At 36.3% G+C, this 27,984-nt stretch overlaps 1 protein-coding gene across 1 annotated transcript in view; it reads right to left on the minus strand.

Moving 5' to 3' along the window:
* LOC108716177 (microcephalin-like) overlaps window positions 1-27,984 on the minus strand; it is a 134,940-nt gene that overhangs the window by 96,733 nt on the left and 10,223 nt on the right. The window contains 6 exon segments of the mRNA XM_041563195.1: window positions 8,721-8,830; window positions 20,030-21,121; window positions 22,515-22,598; window positions 22,859-22,993; window positions 25,078-25,192; window positions 26,046-26,133. Of these exon segments, the coding sequence (XP_041419129.1) occupies window positions 8,721-8,830; window positions 20,030-21,121; window positions 22,515-22,598; window positions 22,859-22,993; window positions 25,078-25,192; window positions 26,046-26,133 (1,624 nt within the window).

Here is a 27,984-nt window from a genome sequence, read left to right on the forward strand (position 1 = left end):
TGTCAGATGTGGTGTATTAATTTGAAAAAAAAAAAAAGTGCAAAGGTTCCAATATCTTTGACCACATCTGTGGATATCAAAAATTTACAATCATTGATAGTTTATATACACGCAAGAGCTGAGAAAAGACTTAAGAAAACACTGGCAAATTTTGTGGTAGTTTATTGAGGAAAGAGCACAGACTAGTGGCGGCAAAAATTCAGGGCAAATTAATAAGCATGTGCTGCAAAACACAACATTCAAACAACTGAACTGAGGAACAGCTACTCAGTCTGGAAGCTTTAAATACCAAATTGCAAACATCAAATAATATTGAAGTATTTCATAGTTATTTCTGGTACCCATAAAGAGTTTTCAGAATAACATTGCTATAGGATATTTTTATCCACATAATATAGATTTTTTTTTTCATCATGGAACCAATGAAAAAAGAAAATTGTCAGAAAGTAATGGGAGTATAGCCTCCAGCAAAGAAGGCTTTGGGAAAACAGACACAAACAGCATGGGACAGAATTCTACTGATGTCCCTTTATACAGAAACAGTTCACTAATTAAATGTTTCAGTGCTAACGGCTCAAAAAATAAAACAAAAAACAAGCTGTGAATATCAATCAGGGCACTATTTTTAACATCCCAAAATGAATTATAACAAGATCTTGTTTTTCCGTAGAAGTGAATATAATTAAGTCCCTTAGTGCAGTTATGCTGTAATCAAACATAATATTTCATTAAAAAAAAAAATAGAGAATTGATAGGTTACCACACAGCAAGTTTACCAAGTCATTGAAACATGGAAATTGTCTTTAGTCCATTTGTTATATACCAAATACACTGTCCTTTTTGTACACAAATACATGTATTCACTTACAGTTTGCAATAGTTATACTGTATATAAATGCTACACCAGCAAGTCAATGGGAGCCATTTACAGTAGAGTCCTGCAGCGGGTCGGGTACCCACAGGTTAACCAGCTAAAAGCGGGAACCCTGCAAGTTGTGGGTAGGATTTACAGATGAGGGTATGGATGTGGGTCGTTTTGCAGGTCTTCTCTATATTTCTTATTTTAAATGATTTATATTATCCATAGTTTACTGCATTAAACATTCTTTTTTCTGCCCTGCCCATTTTAAACTTTTGTTGGGTCCGGGGTTTCAAAATCTGGTACTGTGCAGAACTATTTTAATATACCCAGTAGCAGAAGTGCCAAAGGGTACTAGAGCAGGTTCCTCATGCACGGTGGAATGGCTGTGCTCTGCTCTTTGCACCAGATTTTAGCATCATCCTCATCTGCTCCTTGAACATCTAAATAAACTGAAGTTAGGGGAAGGGTAGGGGGCAGAAGGAGAGGTTCCTAGGTGTCTTCCCCCTCATAAAAACACAGATGCCAACCGAAATCAACTCTATGATCATGGGGCGTACAGGTATGGGATCCGTTATCTGTAAACCAGTTATCCAGAAAGCTCAGAATTATGGAATGGCCATTTCCCATAGGCTCCATTTTAGCCAAATAATCCAATTTTTTTTAAATGATTTCCTTTTTCTCTGAGATAATAAAACAGTACCTTGTACTTAATCCAAACTAAGCATTACGCGGAATAATTAACTTTCCATTTTCAAGTTATTTTACTAGGCAAAATGTTATGCCCATTTAAAAAATTAGAATTATTTACTTGATACGGACTCAACAGGAGATAGCCTTCCTATATTTAACATCTGGATAAGGCATCCCATACCGGTACTCTGTTGCTTATTGGGAGAAAGATATTTTAAGGGTAATAAAGTGCCCCCATTTGCCATTGCCTTTAAAATCTGTAATCTTTTTCCAGTTTCTTCTCTTGCTAAGATACAATATAGTTTCTCTACCAGCATTGTTTAAGCCTACAGCAGAGCAGTGCTAGCTGCATAGATACATGATGCTCCTATCTGTTCAGGCAGCTGAATCCTTCAGGGAATTTTTTTACCTACCCCCTGGTCTGTTGATAGGCTGCTGTCTGGGGTAGGGGGGGGGTTGTCATCACTCCAACTTGAAGCGCAGCAGTAAAGAGAGAGTAAAGAGTTTATCAGAGCACAAGTCACAAGGTTGAAAGGACTAAGGAAAGTAACAAAATGCCACTTGCCGCATTTCAAAATGAAGTATAAAAAAAGAATCTGCTCTAGGATTTCAGCAGAAGGAGCGTTGTTAACTAAAAATCCCTGTGAATCCCTTTAACTGGCTCCTGTTCAGTTTCTCACTGGCACATTAAATACAGCTCCAATGGTTATAAAAGACTTTTTTGTTTTTTTAAGGTCTGTTGCTTTGCTATCCTTCCAAACTAAAGCTAAACATCAAATAAATTAATGCAGATGCTCTTACACAATTGATTATGAACAAGCTTAAATTATAGGGAAAACGCCCTGATGGTCCAGTAGGTAAATGTTTAGAATTCACTCTATAGCATGTCCTATACTGATCCATAAGGTAATATTAAAAAAATCGCATCTCCCATTTAGAAGATTTGTATGGGGCAGAGTTGCAACCTGTGCCTAATACTTTTAAGAGATAGAGTTTCCGATTAATGATATATATCTTGTGTTTATATAACTATGTGCCATCTAAACAATTTTGGTATTGTGGTTAACTCTGCCTTCCAAATCTTTTTTTGTTTTTTTTTAATATCTAAATGAAAAACTTAAGCAAGAGGTCCGAGACTTACTTTATCTCCAGAAAACTGGTTAAACGGTGTTTGGGAATGGTGAAGTAATTAACAACACACTCATCATTGCCACTATGTGCCAGTATGTGTCTTTTGCAGCCAGATACATACCCATGCTCATTGGGTATCACATTGTACATTAGCTTGTAGTATGAACAACCATAACCAATGACAAGATATATATGACTACCACATAAAAGTGTCCAGTGCACATGCAAGAGCAAAAAGCAAGTAAGAAAACAAATTACAGACAGAAGGTTAGCTATACAGATCAATACATTGGCTGCTCAGTAGATAAAATAGGGAAACAATGATGGACAGCAAAGGCTGAAAAGGAGAATAAACAATTTTATTAAAGGTTCAGTTGATAGTTACCTTTTCGGGGTTAAAAAAATTTAATTTTTCCACATTTATTATACCCCGTGTCACGGATATGGTACTTCCAGCCTTACGTGACTTTAGGTGTCGCTATCAGGGGTCACTAACTCTCACACACCTTGCACACAGGTTAGATTAGCATAATCTTGAATAATAGGTGCATGCACCTGAGGAAGGGGTTTTCCCCCGAAAGCTTGTGTGTGAATTCCGCTGAAATAAAAAGTTTTAAAGGCAAAGCCTGAGGATGGTGTGCTTCATATCCTATTATTCAAGATAAGGAATTTGGCTGACTTGGAGGCAGCTTGGGAGTGGATGCACCCTGGAAAAGTAAGTGGTGTGCTGAAGAAAAAATTGTTTTTGGACTAGATTAGCATAATAGCACCCCAAACATTAATCAACATCCACAAAACTCATTCGCTGCCACCACCTATCATTAACAGGCGATAGAAACCTAATGTGAATATTCTCCTGTTCTCTATAACAGGTAGAAAAACTCACTTTTTGTATTGTTTAATACAAACCTTCTCCAACTCTGCAGAACTAGTGGCTGCAGCAAAATAATCCTCCAAATAGAATCCCAGTTTACCTGTTTACATCTGGATCCATGATCTTTGTCTCTGCTGCTGGCGTTGGAAACATTAATGGGGATGTAAAGGTAAAAATAAAATACAAATCTCTACCCAGTTGCTGACTGCTCTACAGGGAAACAAAGCTGCTGGAGTTCTGAAAGGCTGGGAAGTAGGGTGGGGGCTCCCCCTGCTGTTCAGAAGTATAATTGTTTCCCTGCCCAGCAGTTAGGGACCATCTGACAATTCAAGTATATCGGAGATAGATTTCTTTTTCATTAAAGAAAGTAAAAATGGGATTTTATTTTTTTGCCTTTACATGCCCTTTAATATTATAAAAGGTATAACAGTGCAATTAACAAAAAGTTAAAAAAGAGACATACATTCAATAATACAATTACCATAACTCCTTATTGGAACATAGGAGAGCGATTATATTATATTCATTGGTTATTAATTCTCTCACAGATTACATAGATACTAAACATCAATACTGTGTGACCTGCCTAGATATTCACATCTGATAAACAGAGTTCCAAACCTAGTCATGTTTGGACTCATCTGAAAGCAGAAATTACCTTGGACCCATCACCAGTTTTTTCTACTGTTGGTACAACAGGTCTGAGTTCAGTGAGGATAAATATGTTTTAGGATGTGTTATGCGTGACCTTAACTTCAACTGTGAGGGAGGCTTGCTGGTAAGTTTAATGAGTTTTCCTTGGGCTTTCCCCCCCCTAACCTTGAATGGCTCTTATCAGCCAGGGCTTGGAGAAGGGCAGAATAGGTCGTGACCCTGTTATAAATGGCTGACTCCAGATGCTATGGGGGGAATTCTCAAAAGTGGAGATAGCCCATTTTTGGAGTAAAAGTGGTGGTAAACTAGTGTAAAATACTTTCTCCATATTCACAAACAGAAATCTGACTAAATTCGGACTCAACCGCCACTTTTCTTATTTTAGTTAAAGAAAGACAGTTTACAGACACTTTTATGAATTCAAACAACATAAAAATGGCGCAAAAACAAAATTTTAAACAACATTTTCACCCGACATTTTGAAAATGGAGTAAAGCTCAGTATAACTCTTCCCTGTGTGTCAGTCTTCATTTCACACCTCTTGTAGGTGACCCATTGGTTATTAGCATATTAATAGGGATTAAGATTTTATAGTCAGGGCACAAATTTCTGTCTAACCCTATAGGTATAAACGCTTTATCAACAAAACAAGTTAAACACTGATTAAGCAATAAAAAGTGTATTTTATACAATTTGATATCTTACATGTTTTTAACTCACACTTGCATTATTTTACTAGTTTTAGCTTAATGAATGAGGCAATATCAGCAATTTGAGTGACTATTATCTAAAGGTAAAGTAAAGCCTTGCAAGCAGCAATTAGACATTCGACCGAAGATATGAAAACATATTTCTGATACGAATCCCTATATTACCATATATACTCGAGTATAAGCCGAGTTTTTCAGCATCCAAAATGTGCTGAAAAAGTCTACCTCAGCTTATACTCAAGTCAGCGGGCAGTAGCTGAGATTGCAGTCACTTTTAATCATTCCTATACCAACAGTTCGCTTGGGGAGATACTGCAATATCACACAGCACCCTCTGTTGGTTATATGAAAGAGTAACAGTGCGCCCTCTGTTGGTTATATGAAAGAATAACAGTGACTGCAATATCACAGCTCCATCTGTTGGTTATATGAAAGAATAACAGTGACTGCAATATCACACAGCACCATCTGTTGGTTATATGAAAGAATAACAGTGCACCCTCTGTTGGTTATATGAAAGAATAACAGTGACTGCAATATCACACAGCGCCCTCTGTTGGTTATATGAAAGAATAACTGACTGCAATATCACACAGCGCCCTCTGTTGGTTATATGAAAGAATAACAGTGACTGCAATATCGCACAGCGCCCTCTGTTGGTTATACGAAAGATTAACAGTGATGACAATATCACACAGCACCCTCTGCACATGGTAGTGGGACAGTGGGAAAATGCACACAGTAATCCGTTTGGCAATTCTCTGTCACCATCAACTTTGCAAAGAAGTCCGGTTGATCGCTGGGGGGGTCACTTTGGCGGAATGTGCGCTGCTGGGAGACAGGGCTGTAGTTGTGTCTAGGCTTATACTCGAGTCAATAAGTTTTCCCAGTTTTCGTAGGTAAAATTAGGTACCTCGGTTTATACTCGGGTCGGCTTATACTCGAGTATATACGGTATGCAAAATAGCAGTTTTTGTATTAAAGGGGAAGGAAACCTCCTCGGCGCTAACCCCCCACCCCCCCTCCCGTGTATTGCCCCCCTCCCTCCTCCCCCCTGGCCTACCCCTCCCGCTGGGCAAATGCCCCTAACGTGTTACTTACCCTTCTGCGCAGGTCCAGTCCAGGGAGTTCACAGTCGACATCTTCTTCCACACGATCTTCTTCCTCCTTTGACCGGCGCATGCGCAGTCGGATCGTTTCGCCGGTACGATCTACTGCGCATGCGCGTGACTTTTGGCGCATGCGCAGTAGATCCATACCGGCGAAATGCTCCTACTGCGCATGCGCCAAAACGCCGGTCAAAGGAGGAAGAAGATCGCGTGGAAGAAGATGTCGCCTGTGAACTCCCTGCACTGGACCTGCGCAGAAGGGTAAGTAACAAGTTAGGGGCATTTGCCCAGCGGGAGGGGTAGGCCAGGGGGGAGGAGGGAAATACACGGGAGGGGGGTTAGCGCCGACGAGGTTTCCTTCCCCTTTAAGACCCTTATATCTTGTTACAGAAGTGGAATTACACAAACATCTAGGCAGATTTAGCCCAGGTTATCCTGAAAAAAAAAAAAAGATGTATAATATGTCTTGGTAAAATAAACCCCCTCCCCCAAAAATGCCAATTTAATAGCTGACTGACAGGTTTAGTAAGAGCTAAAGACAATTTCAGAAAAAAATGTCTAACATGTCGTGCAAAAGACAAAATCTGAAAACTGTATGTTTAAAAGACAAATTCCCAAAAGTGGAGATAGAGGTTTGTGAATTTAGTGGCAAATCCGACATTTTTATCTCCATTTTGATTTTGTCTCGGTATCACCACTTTTGTGAATTCCCCCCTATGTGTCTGATTTAGGTACTGGCAGAAATGTTTACTCACGATACATTGGTCTGTTTAATTAACTAATACAGGCCTGTATCATGACACCCTGAATCCAAAAATAGCTTGAACATATAAATAGCTTGAACCCAAAAATACTCCAACTAAAACTTTTGAGGTCATGTAGAAGTGCTCGACGGAAGAGGTCCCGCCAACTATTTGAAGATGTTTGTAGCCTTAATGTTGTTCTGGCTTTTTTCTGGTGGATTTCGTTCAATAACTTGAGCGATTTAAGTTTTTTTCACAGAAAACTGGATTCAATCGAGTTTTCAGATTTTTCACCTCAAATTCAGTGATTTAAGTTTTTTCCATTCAAATATTTTGAGTTGAGGTAATTCGAGTTATAAAAAACCTCCTCTAAAACTTTACCTTTGATAAGTAACCCCTTAATGAAGGCTCCAGGGTTAAAAGAGCACTGTATTCACAGAATAATTTCAACAATGCAGTTTATATTTTCAAATAATACCTAACCAGATGACAATGTATGATTCAGAAAGTGAGTGTAAACTAGGTAAAACCAGAGTTCTTTAATAAGTGCCTGCATGGTTTATACCGGATCTCAAGTATTTTATCTAACCTTTACTTAGCTTTTAGATAACTCTCACTTGTGTATTTTGGAGACCAATATAAGTTTGGATTACAAAATAATCATAGGAAAGAAACTCATTTTTAAGGCATTTTAGTTTTATCCAAGCCTATTTAACTTGAAAATTATTTTAGCAAAAAACCGTAAAGCAAAGAGCAACTTAAAGGGGAACTCCAGCTTCCAAACTAAAATTTGTTAAAGAGGCCCACATAACACAGAAACCCCTAATATATCCATCACAGTTACCTCACAGTTACCTCACAGTATGAATTAATGCTATTTTCTATTTCTGCATCATTTGAAATCCTGGAAAGGGGGGATTAAAACACTGATGTTACACATTGTAACAACTTCTCCACAGCTTACAGACAGCATGCAGGAACTATATAACCTAAAATACATTGCACTGTGATATTCCATTCCTTGTTGAAATCATGTGTGCAGCAAATTGTGGGGTTTGGAGGATGCAGGCTGAGGACAGCTGGTTGTTGATACAAAGTAACAGTAGTCAGCCAGCTTAGCAAAGTAGAGAGATCAGCAGGAGAGCAGGGGGCTAGGCTTAGGGAACTGTCAAACCATTAAAAATCATGAAACGTCTGCATATTTTTTAATTGATGTACATTACAAAGCTGCTTGAAATTATCTTTACTTTTCAAAAAGCTCAAGTTATGTTTTTGTGGAGTTCCCCTTTAAAAAACAGTGGTGTGCACAGAAGAGACTAGGCTTGACTGAAGCAACTCCAAAGTTTAATGAATGAACAAATACATTCAACTATTATGATTAAGTACACAATGTGCTTATCATCTAAATCACTTTGCAAAATATTAAATTAATACGAAATTAACATTAGTTTATATGTATTAATAATATGCATGGATCTTTAAGAGCCACCTAAAATACAAGCACTCAGCTTTCCATCCATAAACTTCTAAGCATATTGAGCTTGCATTGAATTAGAAAAAAAGATATAATAGTTCTAAGATTCATGACCTTCTTTTCTCTACCGTGGAGCTTTTTGGTTGACAGTGCGGATCCCTTTAAGAAAGCCGATTAGTGAAGTAAAGAACAGTAACTGTCATATGATGTTAAATCTCTAGACTCAAGTTTACATTATTAAGGTTGTTGACCACAAATTAGTTGGCAAGAAATGGCAGTATTACTATTCTAAAAGAAAGCACAGATTATTTCAGGTTTCTTCTCATTTCAGGTCAGTCAAACTGCAGGTGTAGATAGTGCACTACCTGTATATTCAGCTTACCAGTACTTTAGCAATTAATACAGATTTGTAGCTCTCATTCAAAAAAAAACTATAAAAAGGACAAATCATAGTAATTTGCAGTTCAACTGACCTTTCTGATTTTCTCTTTTTTCTTCAATTCCTCATTGTCATTGCATTTATTTCTCTGTTCGTTAAGAAATTTCTAAAGACCATTACTAGCTGGGTATTTACTTTCGGCATCTACAAATGAATTAGATAATGTTAAAGTGTTCTAAAAGTTCAAACTTAATACATTGTATAATTAATACAATAAAGTTAAAAAAGACATTTTGCCACTGTCTGAAACCAGCAGTCAACAAGATTTGCAGTGCCCATAAAAATATGCTAAAATATAATGTACAAAATGTCATACAAAAAAGAAACAACAAAAGATACTATGTTCAGTGACAAATCTTGCAGCACAGAAAGATGTCTTTGGCATGATCTAGACAGTTTGATTCTCTTTAACTACCCAGTGTTACCAAAGACTCTTATCATCATCATCATCATCATCATTTATTTATATAGCGCTGTCAAGATACGCAGTGCTTTACTGCAGTTATAGCAAACAGGGAATAAATGGTGGATAACAGACAAGGATTACAGAGTACAATAGGGTTAGAAGGACCTAGAGATTAGAGTTTACAAACTAAAAGGTTAGGGTACAATTGAGACATTAGGATTGTATAAACACTTTGTCATTTTTGATACAGCAATGATTAATTAAGGTACATTGAATAAGCCTCTTTAAACAGATGGGTCTTTAAGGAGCGCTTGAAAGTTTGGAAGGAAGGAGAAAGTCTGACAGCTTGTGGCAGAGAGTTCCAGAGAAAAGCAGAAGCCCGAGAGAAGTCTTGTAGACGAGAATGGGCAGAAGTGACCAGAGGAGAAGTGAGGCGTAGATCAGAAGCAGAGTGTAGGTTTCGTGAAGGAGTGTATTTGGAGATTAGAGATGAAATATAGGGAGGGGTTTCATTATTAAGGGCCTTGAATGTGAGTGTAAGTAATTTGAATTTGATTCTAGAAGAGATTGGGAGTCAGTGAAGGGACATACATATGGGAGCAGCTGATGTTGAGCGGCGAGCTAGATGAATGAGTCTAGCGGCCGCGTTTAGAACAGATTGGAGTTGTGAAAGGTGACTTGTTGGAATACCTGTGAGGAGTAAGTTGCAGTAATCAAGGCGGGAGATGATGAGAGACTGAATCAGTGTTTTAGTTGATTCTGAACTAAAATAGGGTCGTATTCGAGCAATGTTGCGCAGTTGAATACGGCAAGATTTTGCAAGTGTTTGAATGTGTGTTGAAAAAGACAGATGAGAGTCTAAGATGACTCCTAGGCAGCGTGCCTGTGTGGTGGAATGAAAGGTGGTGTTGTTTACGGTGAGTGATATCTGAGGGACAGGGGAAGATCTGGGAGGAAATATAATGAGTTCTGTTTTAGAAAGGTTCCGTTTCAGGTGGCGCTGTGACATCCAGGAGGAGACAGCAGAGAGACAGTCTGTGACTTGGGAAAGGACAGAATTAGAAAGATCAGGAGTAGACAAGTAGAGTTGGGTGTCATCAGCATAAAGGTGATACTGAAGTCCAAATGACTGAATGAGTTTTCCTAGTGAAGTTGTATAGAGCGAGAACAGCAGGGGGCCAAGAACAGAGCCTTGAGGAACTCCAACAGAGAGTGGGAAAGTAGTAGAAGTAGAGTTAGAGAAGGAAACTTTAAAGGAACGGTCAGACAGATAAGATGTAAACCATGAAAGAGCAGTGTCACAAATGCCAGATGAGTGTAGAATGTCTAGGAGGAGTGTGTGGTCAACTGTTACAAGTAAATAATTATATTTATATTAATATTAATGGATCTTGAACTGGTAATAAGGCAAAAAAAACAAAAACAAATCATCTGCATCACAGCATTAAGCTGAAAAATAGCTAATGTGAATATTTAGCATTTTAGTATTTGGCGAGATGCCAGATGCGGAGATATATTTTGGGTAATGGTAGATGTCCAAATTATCTTTTGAATAGGCCAGTAATTATAATAATATGGGGCTGTTCATCTTTGAGGTAATTTTTAGTACGATCTAGAGGGCAATATTGTGAGACTATTTCCAAATGTTTTTATTTTTTATCATTCGAGTTTTGAAGTTATTTAGCTTTTTATTTGGCAGCTCTCCAGTTTGCAATTTCAGGTTGCTATGGTCTTACAGAGCATTTGTTTTTAGATGGGGTCAGTGACCACCATTAGAAAGAGGAAATAGGCAAATGATTAAAACCCATTATTTGTGGTTTTGCAAGTTCAATAAATAGTTTCTCCAAGGTACCATTGAGACCAGTCTTGGATGTTTTGACTTGGACTCACTTGGTGATATGAACTGGGATTAACTAGCAATCAATTACTAACTACATGGATAGTTTGTCTTTGGATACCTTTGCCCTTCTATTTTACAATTTGCAATGTATTGTACATATGGGCAATATTTATCAATTTACTTATTTCATGAATTTTCAATTAATAAAGTTTAGAGGAAGTATCAATTTCAGATACAGGCACTTTGTCACTTTCTCAAATTCCCTGTACAGTATTAAAATACAAAAATTGATTTTGGGAGATAATTGATCGTTGTTCCCATTAGGGTCTCTGTAGCAAGGTCAATCACTTTTACCTTGTACTCAATAGAATTTTGATTAGCTAATTAGGTGATTACATTGGTAACTTATTACATTAATATCAAGTATTTAGCGGTAGTGCAATCACAGCACACCTATGATTAATTGGGACAAATAATAATTGGTCACAAGCATCTTTTTAGTTGAAACTTCTAGAAAGAAGGCTAGTCTTTTCTTTTTCCTTCTACAGATCTTCTTCAGGTTATTCCTGCACTGACAATACAATTAGTTTCATATTAGTTACAAATTTAGGTCATGCAGCTAAAATTCTCATACAACTAATTGCACTAAGATGTGATTGTAACATTAACTGCTGTATGTTTGCTTTTTTTTTTTTTTTGCTTCCACTTTCATTTAGGCCTACCAAATAAGTTAGTCGAACAAAAATGTCAGAGGAACAAGCTCTAGAGATGTGGTGGGGGTCTTATAATTTTAACAAGAACAGTGTTCCTACAGAATCTTACATCAGATGTATATAATACAGAGAAGCTATAGCACACCATATTAAATACCCATATTCTTAAAATATTATTGCTGGATTTTGTGCTCCCCCTTAAAGGGGACCCGTCAACCAAAAAAAAATATTCAAAATCCTATTTTTATCACATTAGTCAAGTAAATTGAACTTTAATTACACTATATAAATTATTTGAATCTTGTTTCCTTCAGTCTGGGCATTCATAATTACAGCAAGTAGGCAGGAGCCATTTTGTGGACACTTATTAAGACAAGCCTTGCATCATCTCAGAATCTTGTTTGTGCACCAGAATGGGGGACCCGATGTCCATCCTCATGCACTCGCTAACGGTGGAATACGTGGTGAGCAGTGACATCTAGGAAGTGCTGAATGAAAAGAAACTAATTGTCTGCTCCGCCTAAGGCATAGAGGAGGGGCAGACAATATTTGATTGACAGCTTCGATTTTTAAATGAGCTTACAACAGCTATGAATGCTTTAATACAAAATAGAATTTGGATTTCATGTTTAATTTGAAAAGGACTTTTATTATACAGATTTGTGTGTCTGGGTGACGGGTCCATTTTGAGATAAAAAAAAATGAGCAATACAGTTTTTGTTATACATTGGAATTCTGAACACTCCCAGCCAGCCAAGGATCCATAAATTTCCTTGTACAACATTATGTTAGTAGTTTATGAGCTGGCAAGATGTGACAAAATAGATATTACATTAGACCCAGCATGGAAAAGTTGAACATGACTTGCTTATTGCCATTATTTCAGCCGAATTGCTTTACCAATTCAGACATTATTTAAGGGTAGCATATTATCAGATTTAACTTAGCCCTTCAATGTAAGGAAGATATGTATACAATACGAAAATCTTCACTGGTGTGTTAAATATAGTTTATGTTAAGTAATGCCAAATGTGCATCTGAAGTACCAATTTGCATTTTATTGTCAGCTTCTTAAGTTTTTTTACAGATAGAAAACATCCTCTCTCATAACAGCTGATTTTATGATTCAGCATCACTAAAACGCAGGAACCATTGTGCCTCAGTAGGAAAAAACAAAGTGATGATGTGGTTGTACACAAAATCTTATGCCAGTAAATCCTTTATCATTTCAGATATGTCTAACCAACAAAATAATTCAGTATCTATTAGTCTCTGTATACTAACACAACAGATATGAATAACCCATAAGAGATTCTTAGAAATGATTTATCATATGGCTCACTGAAACGTGTACATTATCGTCCTGCAGTCAGTCACAAAGCATTTCACCGGTTTAAAGATTGTCGGCTCAGCACTGTAAGGGATATGGCACATGGCCTGAATCTGCCCCTGCCATTTAGTTTAAATGGGTGGTTCACCTTCAAACAACTAGTTCTTTTCATGTAGATCACCAGAAATAACGACTTTTCCAATGACTTTCTATTTTCTACGTGTGACAGTTTTTCTAATATTGAAGTGTAAAGTGTCATTTTTCACCTTCTGAATTAGCTCTGGGAGGGGGGTCGCCGACCCTGTAAACTGTTCTAAATGGATACATTTAGTTGATACATTTCTTATTTGTCCCGTTGAGCAGAATCTATGGGTTTCATTACAGGCAGCTGTTGGAATTGATACAATAGTTGCTAATATTCCAGAGATGCTGCTGAGAAATGTATCAACTAGATGTTGCAAAATCGTAACAGTTTAAAATCTGCACCTGAATTACTGACCTGCCGCACTCAAACAACATTCAACTTTAAACTTAGAGTTCGGAAAAACAGTAAAAAAATAAATAATGGAAAGTAATTCTGGGGAACAATCTAAAAACAACTGTATTAAAAAGTGCTTGACAGCACTTTTAGCCTGGAAACACCACAGCCATAACATGACTTGCCAAGATACAAATACAGCTTATATAGAATGTAGTCCAGCTGATGAGGAAACTATGAGGAAAGTCTATCAACATTGGGTTTATTTTCTCTACAGAAAAAAACAACAAAACATAAGTGGCCTTATAAATTTTCTTATAACGTAATGCAAATGGTCCATCATCATGAATAGCTATGGCCGAATCTGACCCGTTTCCCTGAAAAATTGCCCAAATGCATAGAAGTCTAGGGGAACTTTTTTTTTTTTTTGATGCACAACAATTTTTTTCACCCATTGGAGTTTATAAGAGTTGTTTTCGCTAAAAAAATTTTTTTGAAAAATTTAGCTCATCACTAATCACTAATCATTAGTAAAGTAATGCTCTGTCAGGTTACAGCAGATTTCCATAATGCCTCTGAGTTTAGCTTGGGTGTCTTCCTGGACAGGCAAAATATGCAGGTTTTCATTTGTAGGCAAATTTTGACATTTGCGTGTGTTTATGTATTGTGTATATTTGTTTGTGTATATAGAGAGAGGTACAAAGAGCAATTTTTTCTTTTGCAGTGTCAGTGATGTTGAGAATCACGCAACTTGATGGTCAGTTGCCCTTTTCTAGGACTATTTTTTTTCTCTACCATGTAAATGTGATCTTGTTTCTAAACCAGTGCTGCCCAAATTGTACAGCTGACCAGAAGTTCAGTTAGGAAATGTATTTCTCTCCAAGATACAAATGAAAGCTTAAAGATCAATAAAGGTTATGCTTGTGGTGAATACTTTTTTAGTAAACAGTTAAGGGATCCGTTATCCGGAAAGCCACTATCCAGAAAGCTCCGAATCACGGGAAGGCCATGTACTATAGCCTCCACTTTAAACAAATAATTCAAATATATAAAAATGATTTCATTTTTCTATCTAATAACATTACCATTACCCAAACACTGGACATTCAAGAGGTGCTTGAACCAACATGTCCAACATCAACTGCTCTAAGTTCATAGACTCAAGCAAAAAACAAATATTGAACAAATGTTTCAAATATTTACATTTCTATTTGAAAGCAACTTCAATGAATATGTTCCATCCTTTATGAGGAAATTATCACACTGCTCAAAGCCAGAGTGTTAGGGAGGTTTAGTACAGCATCTTAAAGTAATAAAGTAAAGACATTAAGGATATCACAATAATACAAACATCAGTAAAAGACCAGTTGTTTTTAGATTTAACTATACTAGATATCAGTAAAAGTGTTTTTCCAGGAATTAATTTTTACAAAGGGTAACAAATTTTAGTTATCCTGTATAAAATAACATTTGTCTTTACATAAAATAAGGGGAGCAAGGCAAATGTTTATATGACTTTAGCTAACCACAAATCCGTACCCACTAGTTTAATAGCACTGATACAATAATATCTTCAAATGCATATCCCATTGGGCAACTTGCAGTGTCCTGTTTTGATCACTAACACAGCTGGTCAGGGCACAAATTACTAAGGGAAATACACATTTATCCCCTTGGGCTAGAGAGGACTAGCAAGGTTGGAGTGCAAAAGAACCATTTCCTGTTTTGTGTAATAAAGACATTATGTGTTCCTAAATTACAGCGGATGTATCTTATGGCACTTGTGCTGTTTGGCTTCTGAAGTCTGGACTGGTAAAGGACTGATTTTTCACCATTTCACTATAAAGAATACATGCACGTAATATTGCAACATGCTCTCAGGTTGCCCTGATCTACTAGAATACTAATGGAGAAAAAAGCTTAAACTACCCCATCATCAACTCTGTGTTTCAAAGTAGACACCAGGGTTTCTGGCTTGGCTATGGGATATCCAGAAATACCTCTCAAATACTTAATTTTAATCAAATAATTAAATTTTTTACAAAATGATTTGCTTTTTCTCTGTAATAATAAAACGGTGCCTAGTACTTAATCCTAAAATATAGCGGCAGATTAATTAAGGTTCGAATAGTAAATTCAAATACGAAAAAAAATGGTCAAAACTCACAAATTCGAATTTAAAAGCACCAACTTGAAAGTAAATTTGAATGTGAGATTTATCACACCTCGACCATGGAAACAGTTATAATATTCGCCACGTAAAACCTGTCAAGTTCATTTGTAAGTCAATGACTGAGGTCCATTGAACCATTTGAATATGTTAATTGCCTTCTCTACAATCAAGTTTTTTTTGGGAGGAAAACTCGATTCAAATTTGTTTTGAATATTCGGGTCTGGACTATTCAATCAAATATTAGGCGTTCAAGTTTTTTCATAAATAACATCCCATTCGAAATGTGATTACTTTGAATTTATTAGAGTAAAAAAAAAAAATCACAAATTCTAAATTTGACTTTTGATAAATAACCCCCATAATAAATCCTTATTGAATGCAAAATAATCCTATTGGGTTTAATTCATCTTAAAGCAATTTTCAGTAAACAAGTATGGAGACTTAAATTACATAAATCCAGAAAACTGCAGGTCCCGAACATTCTGGATAACATGTCCCATACATGTACTTTATTACCATGGGGTGTAAATCTTACACAAGTATGTTTGTGCAGTGGATTTTGTGTGTTCTAGCCCATTGGATTGTGAAGGCACCTGAATGGTTTATGTACCCGCAAATGTGCATGTAAACAACAAAGAGATAAAATTACTTTCACAAACCAGAGTACAGTGACCAAAAAGGAAACAGGGGGTGATTAATTCATGCATTCCTGTGCTGTAGAATGCACAATAATCCACCACACAGCAACAGTTACAAATATCCATGTGAAAGAGCCTTATTTATATCAGAGATTGACAAAAGCAGTCATGCTTAAAATAAAGTAATTTCTCCTTGACAGAAAAAAAACTGGCTGTTAACTCTAGTGGATATGCACACGAAGCCCAAGGGCCTCAGAGAAGATCCATAAACTGGAAACTTATTAATTGTTTCTTCTAGCTTGGTACATCGAATAAGTGCAGATTATAGCAAATAGGAGCATTGGCCTGGGGCCTCAGGTAAGCGAGTATAAGCACTGAGAGGTGACAAAAATTTTGGAACCCACCAGTGATTATGCCTTTTTTCTTTTAAGGTGGGTTTAACTTTTAAACAGGTCAGTGGTCTTCTTCTGCTTACAATTTTTATGTGACATATTTTGACTCTTTCCCAGGAACAAATTAACGGTGAAAATTACATAGAACTAAGGGATATATTCAAGATGATTGAGGCATGAGGTTCTCCAGATAAAGGTTTTGTTCCATAGGCTTGTGTTGCCACCATTATTGATTTATGTAGCTTAGTTGCCAAGCGCAGGGTAGAGTTATTATAGATTGTTTTTTTGGTTTTTTTAAAGACATTTTTTTATTATTTTAATTATTGTAAAACTCCATTCCAAACACTGTGCTACTTTTATAGCATTATTAAGTTATTTTAAGTACAACATTTTGTTCACACTGACATTGGAATGCAACAAAACACGAACACGACTCACAACATTTAACAATCATGCACATCCAGCAAGGACACTGCTACAAGCAGTCTACAAAGAAAAAAGTAAAATGACTGATTTTACAGAAATCATACCTTGTGTAGAAATATGTCATAAGAAAAAACTAAAAAAGAAATATGGAAGAAGCAGTCTTGCACAAAGAGGGTTGTTAATATCTTTTTCTATTTGTTAATATCCTTCTCAAAGATAAAGACTGCTGACAAGGTCAGCCAGTCTGCATAAATGAGACACCTTATTTCCTTTATAACCCTTTTCACCCTTTCCCTGTCTGTGGAATTTATAAGAAAATAGAGGCATTCTAATGTACAGTGCTGTGTGCGAGTGCTCTATACTCCCAGGGAAAAGTGTCTAATACAGGGGGACAAAGCCATATTTCTGATCTCTCTCTAACTGGAAGCCACAAGGTACCAGTGCAGATAGGGAAACCAAGGAAAAAAGGAAGCCTGGTGAAACCAACAGAATTTTTCCCCACGGTAGAGGTCAGACTACGGCCTAGCTAAGATGGTGGCGGCTCCACACTAAACCCTACTTGCTAAGGTTAAAACTCCGCTCCGGCAAGCCTGCAACCCTTTGATGAACTTACGAGTAAAGAGCCGTTACTCAATGAATCTCCACTCACCAAATACAGAATGAAATGGCTCCTTCAGTTGCTGGTCTCTGAAAGGCTCCATGATGGGTGAGTTAAAGTAAAGGATGATAGAGTTTAAATGGGAGATTGTGAATATAGGCCAGCGTACAGCACACATAGAACTTAACTGGGAGTATTTGCAAAATTGCAACGATTTAATCAATGCTAACGAGGCACTAGATGATGAAGTGGGAACCCTCTAAGCACAATAACTTCAGGTTAACAGAAATACAGGAAGAAGTGCCTGCAGACCAACAATTATGTGCATTCTTCCAAATGTTTCTTAAGCTATGCTTACTTAACTTAAATGAGCATGAACGGTTAGTGGATAGAATCTACAGGATACCTAAACCAAAGGGTCTAGCTGCCTCTCTACCAAGGGATGTTATAGTACGGATTCATTTTTTCAAACTCTCACCTTTCAGATCCATACAAAGGCATATTAATGTTGCTGATCTGAGCGTTTTCTGTGATTACGAAAACACTGCAAAGTGCTAACATCATTTACTAGTGAGGTTTTCCAGTAAAACTGATCACTACCAAAAAGAAGTACAACACAGCAATTACAGTGGAAGAACCACTCAATCTTCTGCTCTCTCGGAACATGATTGATCTTGCTGAATCCCCGCGTGTAACACTGGTGAAGTGACGTAGACAAGTGGACAGTGGATGGTACACGACACCTCAAAGAAAGCTTGTGCAAAATAGCCAAACAACAACCTTTCTTTTCAATGAATATAGGAATACTATTTTGTCCATTTAATAAGGCCTTGGAAGCACACCATAAGTACTACAGTTTGGGAACTAAGGCTACTCTTCCTAGTACAGGTATGGGATCCGTTATCCGGAAACCCGTTATCCAGAAAGTTCCAAATTAAGGAAAGACCATCTCCCATAGACTCCATTATAATCAAATAATCCAAATTTTTAAAAACGATTTCCCTTTTCTCTGTTATAATAAAAGAGTACTTTGTACTTGATCCAAACTAAGATATAATTAATCCTTATTGGAAGCAAAACCAGCCTATTGGGTTTATTTAATGTTTACATGATTTTCCAGTAGTCAAAGTGTGAAGATCCAAATTACGGAAAGACCCGTTATCCGGAAAGCCCCAGGTCCCGAGCATTCTGGATAATAGGTCCCATACCTGTACCAGCTTTTCTGATTCTCGCTAGCTCTCAATTAGCAGAGCCAAAAGGGCAGCCAAGTTTGGGAGTTTTACTTTGAAAGCAGCTAGTAAGTTGCAGGTAAAACTTAGTCCCTTTGTAAAATGTATAATTAAGCAATTGAATTCTTAATGAATCAGATGAAAATTAAGCGTAGGACTGGCCAGATATGGGATGACTTTGACGTAGTTGGCCAGCTTAAATATATTGCAATATATGGACAAACAATCCCTGTGTTTTTTAAAGGGTAAGGCATTTTTTAGTAGCAGTATGCACAAAATGTCGCTGTCTTAAATATATTGATAATGGGTTGAGTGCAGGGGACCTCTTGTAGTTGACTATATGTATTTTGTGGTCACACCCTCATTGGACCCCCACCAAATGGTTTTAAAAATAGTGGTGAGCACAACTTTCCCTTATTATATATATATATATATATATATATATATATATATATATATATATATATATATATATATATATATATATATATATATATATATTATATATATAAACTCATCATGAAGGCTATTAACATCTTCAAATGGTTCAAGGGACATCTGCCATTGGCTTCTACATGACCTCGACAGGTTTCAGATTCAAGCTATTTCCAGGGTCGGGTATAATAAATTTCAAAAAATTCTATTTTTTTTAACCCTAAAAAAAAAGGATTTTTGACTCAAAAATACCCTTTAAAACTCAACTTGACCCTTAACTCTGCCCTAAATGTAAAAAACCTACAGTATAGCAAAATAGCAGAATTCATTTGAGATTTCAATATTTCAGCAAGTGCCAGAATCTTCAAACTCAATTTATCACTTGATTTGCAGATCCATTAGATCTCACATATACAAGCGAATGCAAGATTATCAGTAAAGTATCTGTGTAACAGCACATTTAAAGATGCCTACAATTCTAACAAATTTTAAAATAAAAATCAGTGCAAAACAACTGAGGTTGCATAATTGAAAACAATAAAATAACGTTATGCAGGAAACTTTCAATTAAAATCAGAAAAAGGTACAAGAAGCAAACCAAAATGAATAGTATTACTTTCATCTATAAAACAAAGTTGTATTTCCAACAAAGAAAAATAAAGGATAATAAGAATGGTTCACATACATTTCTTAAAACGTTTTGGCTCTTCTTCTTGCTTTTCGCACCCTGTGCAGTTTTTCATCACAGTTTGATTCGGTGATTGTTTGCATGCCATCAATTCAGCTATTTTTTCCATACCTTTAACCAGACATGTATCTTCCTTTTGGGTTATTTCTGAAGACATTATTAATTTATCTTTGATATTTACATTTGTTGTAGAAGTTGACAAACTGATTGAAGTAGTTCCATTATTGTTTACTTGATCAGACCTAACAGTTTTATTTTTGCTAGCATCCATAGGATTACTTCCAATACAGTCGCCCACAGTGGGCATTGTCTTAGCATCATGTAAAGACTCAAATTCTGCTGCCTCTGAATCTACCAGAATATCTTTTTTACTTATTGACTTTCTTCTTCTTTTACCACTAGAAGAATTCAGCTCGCCAAGATTTTGTTCAGACCTTCTTCTTTTACGAGATGAACCCTTTTTGTTTATGACGAGTAAAGGTGAGGTTGGTGACTTTGGAGGAAGGGTTCCCAAGGAAAATCTAGTAAATGGTCTTTTCTGGCTTTTCATATCTACTGAAAAAAAGTCTTCAAAACTAGAACATGTTCCCTCCGAATCACCGGCAGTTGTTACATCACTAAACTTGGGTATCTCAGGCACCACAGTCTTTTTGTTGGATGCAGGAGTTTTGGATTTCAAACTGGATGATCTTGCTTTCCTAGTCCTTACATTTTCTTCACACTTCACAGTAAATTTGTTTGTCAGGGCTGCATAATCCACACTGGAATACACTGCACTTGGTGTACCACAATTCATGACAGATTCACCTGGATTCTCAACATTTTTAGATTTTGCAAGTGACTTTCTGGTTTTCTTTTGAAAAGATGGGATTGCGTGATTATTCTTTTTGTCTTTAGATTGCGGAGGAGTCAAATTAATGGAAGAATTGATAGAATTTATTTGGCAGTTTGGATCTTCTAGTTCTGTAGCACCTATCACAGTTTTTTTACTTGTTGCTTTGTTTTTCCAGCCATTAGAAATGGTCTCTTTCTTTTCTAGACTGCCCCAAAGTTCATTATAGCTAGTGTCAAGATCAGCAGAGCCATTGTCTGAAAGAGAGAATATTACTTTTAAGCAGATTTTAAAAAAAGATTTAAAAGCCATATTTTTTATAGACTTAACATATTGCCCCCTAGAAGTTTACTGACACTTTAGTTGGCTTTTCTAGCAGCCTGCAAGATGTTACAACTGGCCTGCACTCCTATTTAGACTTATTTATTGAAAGGATAAAAGTAGATTTTTTTTTTTTTTTAAAGAAATCACGAGACAACCACATTTTTATACTGCCTCTGCCCAATGTAGAAGGCCTTACAGAGGTCCATCAGAAAAGGACCTCCATATCCAATGAGTTTTTCAGCCCAATATCGGTCTAGCAGGCTGATCAGAGTCCTATACATTGGTCAATAAGCTGCTAACTGGAGATAGTGGGGTGAAGAGCTAAAAGAACATAAGCAGGGGTTAGATAATTGTAGGTTTGAGGAAGAAGATATTTGTTGCCTGGCTTGAATTAATAATGCTGGCTGGTCTTCTTTCAAATTATAAGTGATACATTTAGGGCCTGGCAATAAGAGGATGATAAAGAAAGTGGATATTTACTACTAAAGGGATATTTAGTAACAATGCTCAAGGAAGAAAAAACAAAACAGCGCTGCCTATTTGATAAGTCTTATTTGGTTACGGTAAGCAGTATTTCTCCTGCTTCATTCTTAGATTATTGCAATATGACAGAATGCCTGTCTGACAAAATGAGGTCAGACTTTGCACATGTGCAGACCAAAAAATCTGTAAAAAATTTAGTCTGTGCATGTGTTAATCTACCCCTGGGCAGTGTGATTTTTAATGAAGTGGAGTGTTAGCTTGTGGTATAGGGTAAGTGTGCAATGAGGGATGCCTAACAGATACTAATATATTTGCAACACTCCCCCCCCCCCCTTTATACTCAAACTTTCCTAGCAGGGTCGGACTGGGCCCAGATCCACGATTTGCAGGCTCCTTCCTGCCATACCATCCAAAAAAAACGTAGTGCGCGTGTGCTCATCCGCGCAGTAAGGGGGGCGGAGGCCCTGGAAAGCAGCCCCGGTGGGCCCTGGGCCCTCCAGTTCAACCCTGTTACCTAGTCCTTTAAAAGAGTTGTGGAAACACACAGGGTTGCTTTGGAGGCTGTGTGTTAAAAGGAACCTTGTACCAGTAGAGGAGAACTTGTATAGAAAGGGAAGGAATCCTGTGTACTGGATGAGCAGGTATTTCTTTTTGGAAAAGTGATGTGCTTTGACTTAATGTTGCAATGTTTCTGCTGAATACATTTCAAAAATGCAGGCACAGACTTGATGTTTAAAGAGAATATGAAAATTTTCATAAAAACATTATTTTCCACAAAAAATGTATTTTGTCAGGCGTAAATATGTATGTATACATATAAAAAACAAACTTTTTTAAACATACCAATTGGAGAGTTCAAAGCAGAAGGACTATATCCAATTGATGGCTTAATTGGAAGAAAATCGAATGGCTGCGATATTTGGGAAGCTATAAAGGAAAATGTATCATTATATTAGAATGGAATTCAAATGTACAGAACAGTCTAGCATTTAAATGGTAAAAAATTTTGTAACTATACTCCAAATGCACAATTCTGGTAGCCCCCCTAACCATCCCTTAAAATATCTGTAGGTAAGTTATTCAACACAATTGGCTACCTATCCCTATAATAAAATGAATGTTACACCCATTTCAAAGAACTTTGAACACAACTTCCAATAAACACAAATTACATTGTTTAACTATACCTGTAGGAGACAGATTCTCCCTCTTATTTTTCATTTCTTTTATTCTTTTTTCCATTGCATTGCAACGATCAGCAGCCACAGCCTTTGGGCTGTACATTAATGTTCCATATTCATCAAATAATAAAACAGGATCATCTGTAGATTGGAGACAAAATATATATTATTTTATAGAATGTAATGAGAGATATACATATTTATAAAGTTCCATTTGGGAATCATGCAAGTTTCAAGACAAATTCCTAGACAATAGGAGCGAATTGTTTCAAATAGATCTAATGTAATCATAAGAGGGAATGATAATTCCTCAAATCATTGTGGAACAATCAGAATGTTCAACCTATAATGAAATTTGCTCAATCAACCCTGGATTATCACTGTTGAAAGTGACTAACAAGCCATAGAAATCCCAGCCCAGGTACTATTTATTAGAGGTGAGAAGGCTCCAATTTGCCATTACAACTCAGTGTTTGACAAGGTTGTTAGCTCAGTGCAGGAGTACATTACAGCTACCAGCTCAGCAAATATGTATTGCAATTAACTGAGCCAGTAGCATATGTAAAGCACATATGTCATACCTCTGTGGTACGGTCACGCCTCTTAAGAACAATACTCATAGGAATTCATCAGGGAGTTTCTCAAATGACATCGGATTGTATGCAGCCCCTTGGCTACAGAAAAGTGTTCAAAATTATTGAGAAATGTAACCCCATTGTATAGCCACAAGATTAAAAAAAAAGAGACATGTATGTAACAATTATTGCTTAATAAAGACAGAAATGTTTCAAAACGTAAGTACTTATGTATCAATGTTACAAGTATAACCACCAAATTGTACAAAACTTCAGGAAAGCAATAATGTAACAATCATATAACTATATTACTATAAAGCACGGTGTTTAAGGATGGGAGGACAACTAAACCCACAGCCAAACATTTTCTAGAAAAGGAACATAGGCTTCCAACATTTAATTACATCGCAATTGACCACATCTCCCCTCTTGGAAGGGGGGGGGGGGGTCTCTTCTATGTCCTCTTTCAGAAGGAAGTATTTTGGATAAAATAAAACAAAAAAACTTACACTTTGTCCCCCCCAGGGGCTTAAAGAAAACTGCCCTTTAACATGCTTTCTAAAACAACAATGAAAGTGTCCCTAACTGCACTTTAGTTATATAATTGCTACATTATTGCTTTCCTGAATATGGTGGTTATACTTGTAAAATTGATACATAAGTACTTAAGTTTTGAAACATTTCTGTCTTTATTAAGCAATAATTGTTACATACACATCTCTTTTTAATCTTGTGGCTATACAGTTTTTAGCAATGAGCACTATTCACTTAAGTGAAACTTTTCTGGAGAGAGGCACCCCCGCCTAATGGTTTTAAAAATTAGCGGTGAGCACAACTTTCCCTTGTTTGTTATAGTTATACAGGAGCACTGACCAGCTCCATGTTGTAGCTCCACCCTTCCCAGCTATAGTCAGGTGATCCCACTGGTGTCTAATAAAAGGGCAACCAAGTTCGGGAGTTTTACTTTGAAAAGCAGCTAGTAAGTTGCAGGTAAAACTAGTCCCTTTTGTAAAATGTATAATGAAGCAATAGAATTCTTAATGAATCAGATGAAAATTGAGCATAGGACTAGCCAGATATGGGATGACTTTGACGTAGTTGGCCAGCTTAAATATATTGCAATATATGGACAAACAATCCCTGTTTTGTTTAAAGGGTAAGGCATTTTTCAGTAGCAGTATGCACAAAATGTCTCTGTCTTAAATATATTGATAATGGGTTGAGTGCAGAGGACTCTTGTATGTGTCTATATGTATTTTGTGGTCACAGCCTCATTTGCACCCCCGCCAAATGGTTTTTAAAAATTAGTGGTGAGCACAACATTCCCTTGTTTGTTTGTATGTATGTATGTATGTATGTATGTATGTATGTATGTATGTATGTATGTATATGTATGTATGTATATGTATGTGTATATGTATGTGTATATGTATGTGTATATGTATGTGTATATGTATGTGTATATGTATGTGTATGTGTATATGTATATGTATATATATATATATATATATATATATAACTGGGATTTGTCAAGATAAAACTTATTTTATTTTATAAGATCGACGTTTCGGTCCACACAGGGACCTTTATCAAGACACACACACACACACCTTAGTATAGATACAAAAGCATCATGTACTGTAAACTTACCTACAGCAGCTTTTTGCACTTTTAGCGCTTTAGACATTTCATCAAATTTTCTTTGCATTCGTCTATCATTTTCTGGTGTTTTCTCAACAAAATCCTTGGGTTGCATACACTTGTGCTAAGGGAGTCAAACCATTTATTTTTTATTAGTTGCACTTTAAGCAAACAGAATAATGCTGAAATAAATCTAACCCAAAATGTATGCATAATGTTTTCAAATATTTAGGATCTTTTAAAGGGGTTGTTTGCCTTCCAACTTTTTTTTTCAGTTCTGTGGTTATCAGATAGTTCACCAAAAATAAAGACTTTTCCAATTACTTTCTATTACTGGCTGGTTTTCTAATATTGAAATGTTAAGTTCCCCTTTACACCTTTTTAAGTCTTTCTACAGCAGCTCTGGGAAGAGGGGGTGGGGGCACCAGCTATAAACTGTTCTAAATTTATACATTAGTTGAGATATTTCTTATCTTTGGACCTGCTAAGTAGAATCCCTGAGGTTCATTACAGGCAGAGGGAGGATTATTAAAATTTAGACTTCAATTTTGAAGAAAAAACTGAAAAAATTGTGTTTTGAAGGTGAACAATACCTTAAAAACACTTTCTTCAGACTTTTTGTCTTCAGATTGTTCACCAGAAATAAACAAACTTATATAAGCCTTGAAGAAGAAAGTCCCAGTTCCCCCTAAAGTATGTGTGGTGCAGGGCCGGTATCAAGACCCAATTCCCATTAAACATTTAGTTATAACACCACAAAAGCCTGCTGAGGATGATAGTGTGCATTGTGGCCACGAACATCTGAAAATCAAAGTATGGAAGTCAAATATTTGAGGAACAAATAATGTAATGTACTCAAGAGAGCTTCAAAATAAGCACACATATTGGTTTATTACTCTTTATAAAAATCAATTGTGCTTTATTTTGAAGATATTTTAAGTTTGAAAGCTTAAATATGCACTAAAAAAAAATCTTACTTTCTTTTTAACAATCTGTGGCAATCCATCATTAGTGTTGATTGCTGGAAATCCAGATTCATCAATATGTGCCGCAGCCTCTCTGCATCTGATTAAAAAAGAATCGGAATGATAAAATATTAGTCATTTGAACTGTAATAAACTAACCATACAAATGGCCAAATATATCACTGACAAAGCGTTTAATGCACAAGATTAAGGCATAAAAATTTTATTTCATAACTATGTAGTACTTTTTGCTAGGAGGATAAACTTCATAAGCAGATGTCTAACACCACAGTATTAAATCTTCTTTATAAGCTATGATTTTGCTGCGAATACAAAAGATTAACAGCAATGGTATAAATAGTTGGGATTTTAGGTTTCTGTCTATCTGGGAGGCTGTGTGTTTGCTTGGGTCATCTCTTTCTGATATCCTTTTGCTTTTGGGGACTTATAAATACTTTTACAAATACTATGAGCAAATTGTTTTTATATTAGAGAATTGCAGGGAATCCTGCTAACTATCTCAACTTATGAACACATAAAACAAATACTGTAAGTCTCATTTACAAACCCAGAGTAAAGTGTCAAGTGTAATTTTCTTACAAACAATGCAGCATTTTCCCGCAGAATTCTAGAAAAGAAAGTGGGCACTAAGCTGAGCAGGCTGGGTGAAAGTTGCTAAGAGTATAATTTGAAGAAATTCAAGAGCATTAAAAAAAAAAGGAAAAATACAGAATCGAATCCTAATTTGCATATGCAAATTAGGGGTGGGAAGAGGAAAACCTTTTTTACTTCCTTGTTTTGGTACAAAAAGTCACGCGATTTCGCTCCCTGTCCCCAATTTGTATATGCAAATTAGAATTCCGGTTTAGTTCCGCCGGGCAGGAGGATTCGCCCGGATCCAAATGGTGCCAAAACTTGCCCATGACGTCATTCACCTCTAATTTGGATTTTCTGTATTCTTGTGGGTGCAGGTGCAAAACCTTTATTGCATAATTAATCACATAGAAATGCACTCCAAATTTTAGTGAATCAAGTCACCTTTATTTGTATGAATCTTTGTGTCCAACGTTACGGCCCCCATGGGGGCCATGCAAATTCATGCAGATAAAGGTGATTTGATTCACTAAAATTTGGACTGCGGTTCTATGTGATTAATTATCCCATATCTGTACTTGAAAAGTACATATATGATTTAATACAGAAGAAAATAGTACCTATTACCTGCAAGTTTTTGCACCAATTCCAATAAAATATTCATTCCTTCGAAACAACAACAGCAAGAGACTACAGCAAACTTCAGTTCAGTGTCAGACATTCTTGCTAAATGCTTACATGGTTCATAAAAGCAAGGCAGAGTTTGTCATTCACCATGTCACATACAGATCGCACTGTTTAATTATGTTTTGCATTGCATTTATTGAGCATTGCAATTAATATTATAGATATCCTTGCTGAACATGAAATAATTTCTCTTTCGGTACTGGAAAAAAAACCTTGCACATGGGCTAATAAATGATAAGAACTTTAAAACATACGTTATTAAATAAGTTTTGTTTTTTCTTTTCTTTTATTTTACAGTTGATTTAGAATAGAAAACAACTATGCAAATTTTACATACCATCTTTGTCCACTGCTGCATATCTACATATCCACCAGCACAGCACTCAATTCTAGAGCAACTTATCCAATTATACTGTATCTGTAGTAATGTTTATTAAAGCAATGTGAAATGTAAAAGTATTTATAAACATTGCCTCTGATATTGCAGTAGTGACAGGATGAGGCACATCAAAGGTCAAATTTCAAATTCATGTAAGTTTTTAAAAACTCCCATATATTCTAAATTCGACCAATAGAAATTTATTTAAAAAAAATTTGATTTTTTTTTTAAACTCAGATGAATGTAATCGAATTCGAGTTTTCTTCTCCGAAAAAAAACTTGAATGTCAGG

Source organism: Xenopus laevis, chromosome 5L (assembly GCF_017654675.1).
Source record: "Xenopus laevis strain J_2021 chromosome 5L, Xenopus_laevis_v10.1, whole genome shotgun sequence".
Classification (NCBI taxonomy): domain Eukaryota; kingdom Metazoa; phylum Chordata; class Amphibia; order Anura; family Pipidae; genus Xenopus; species Xenopus laevis.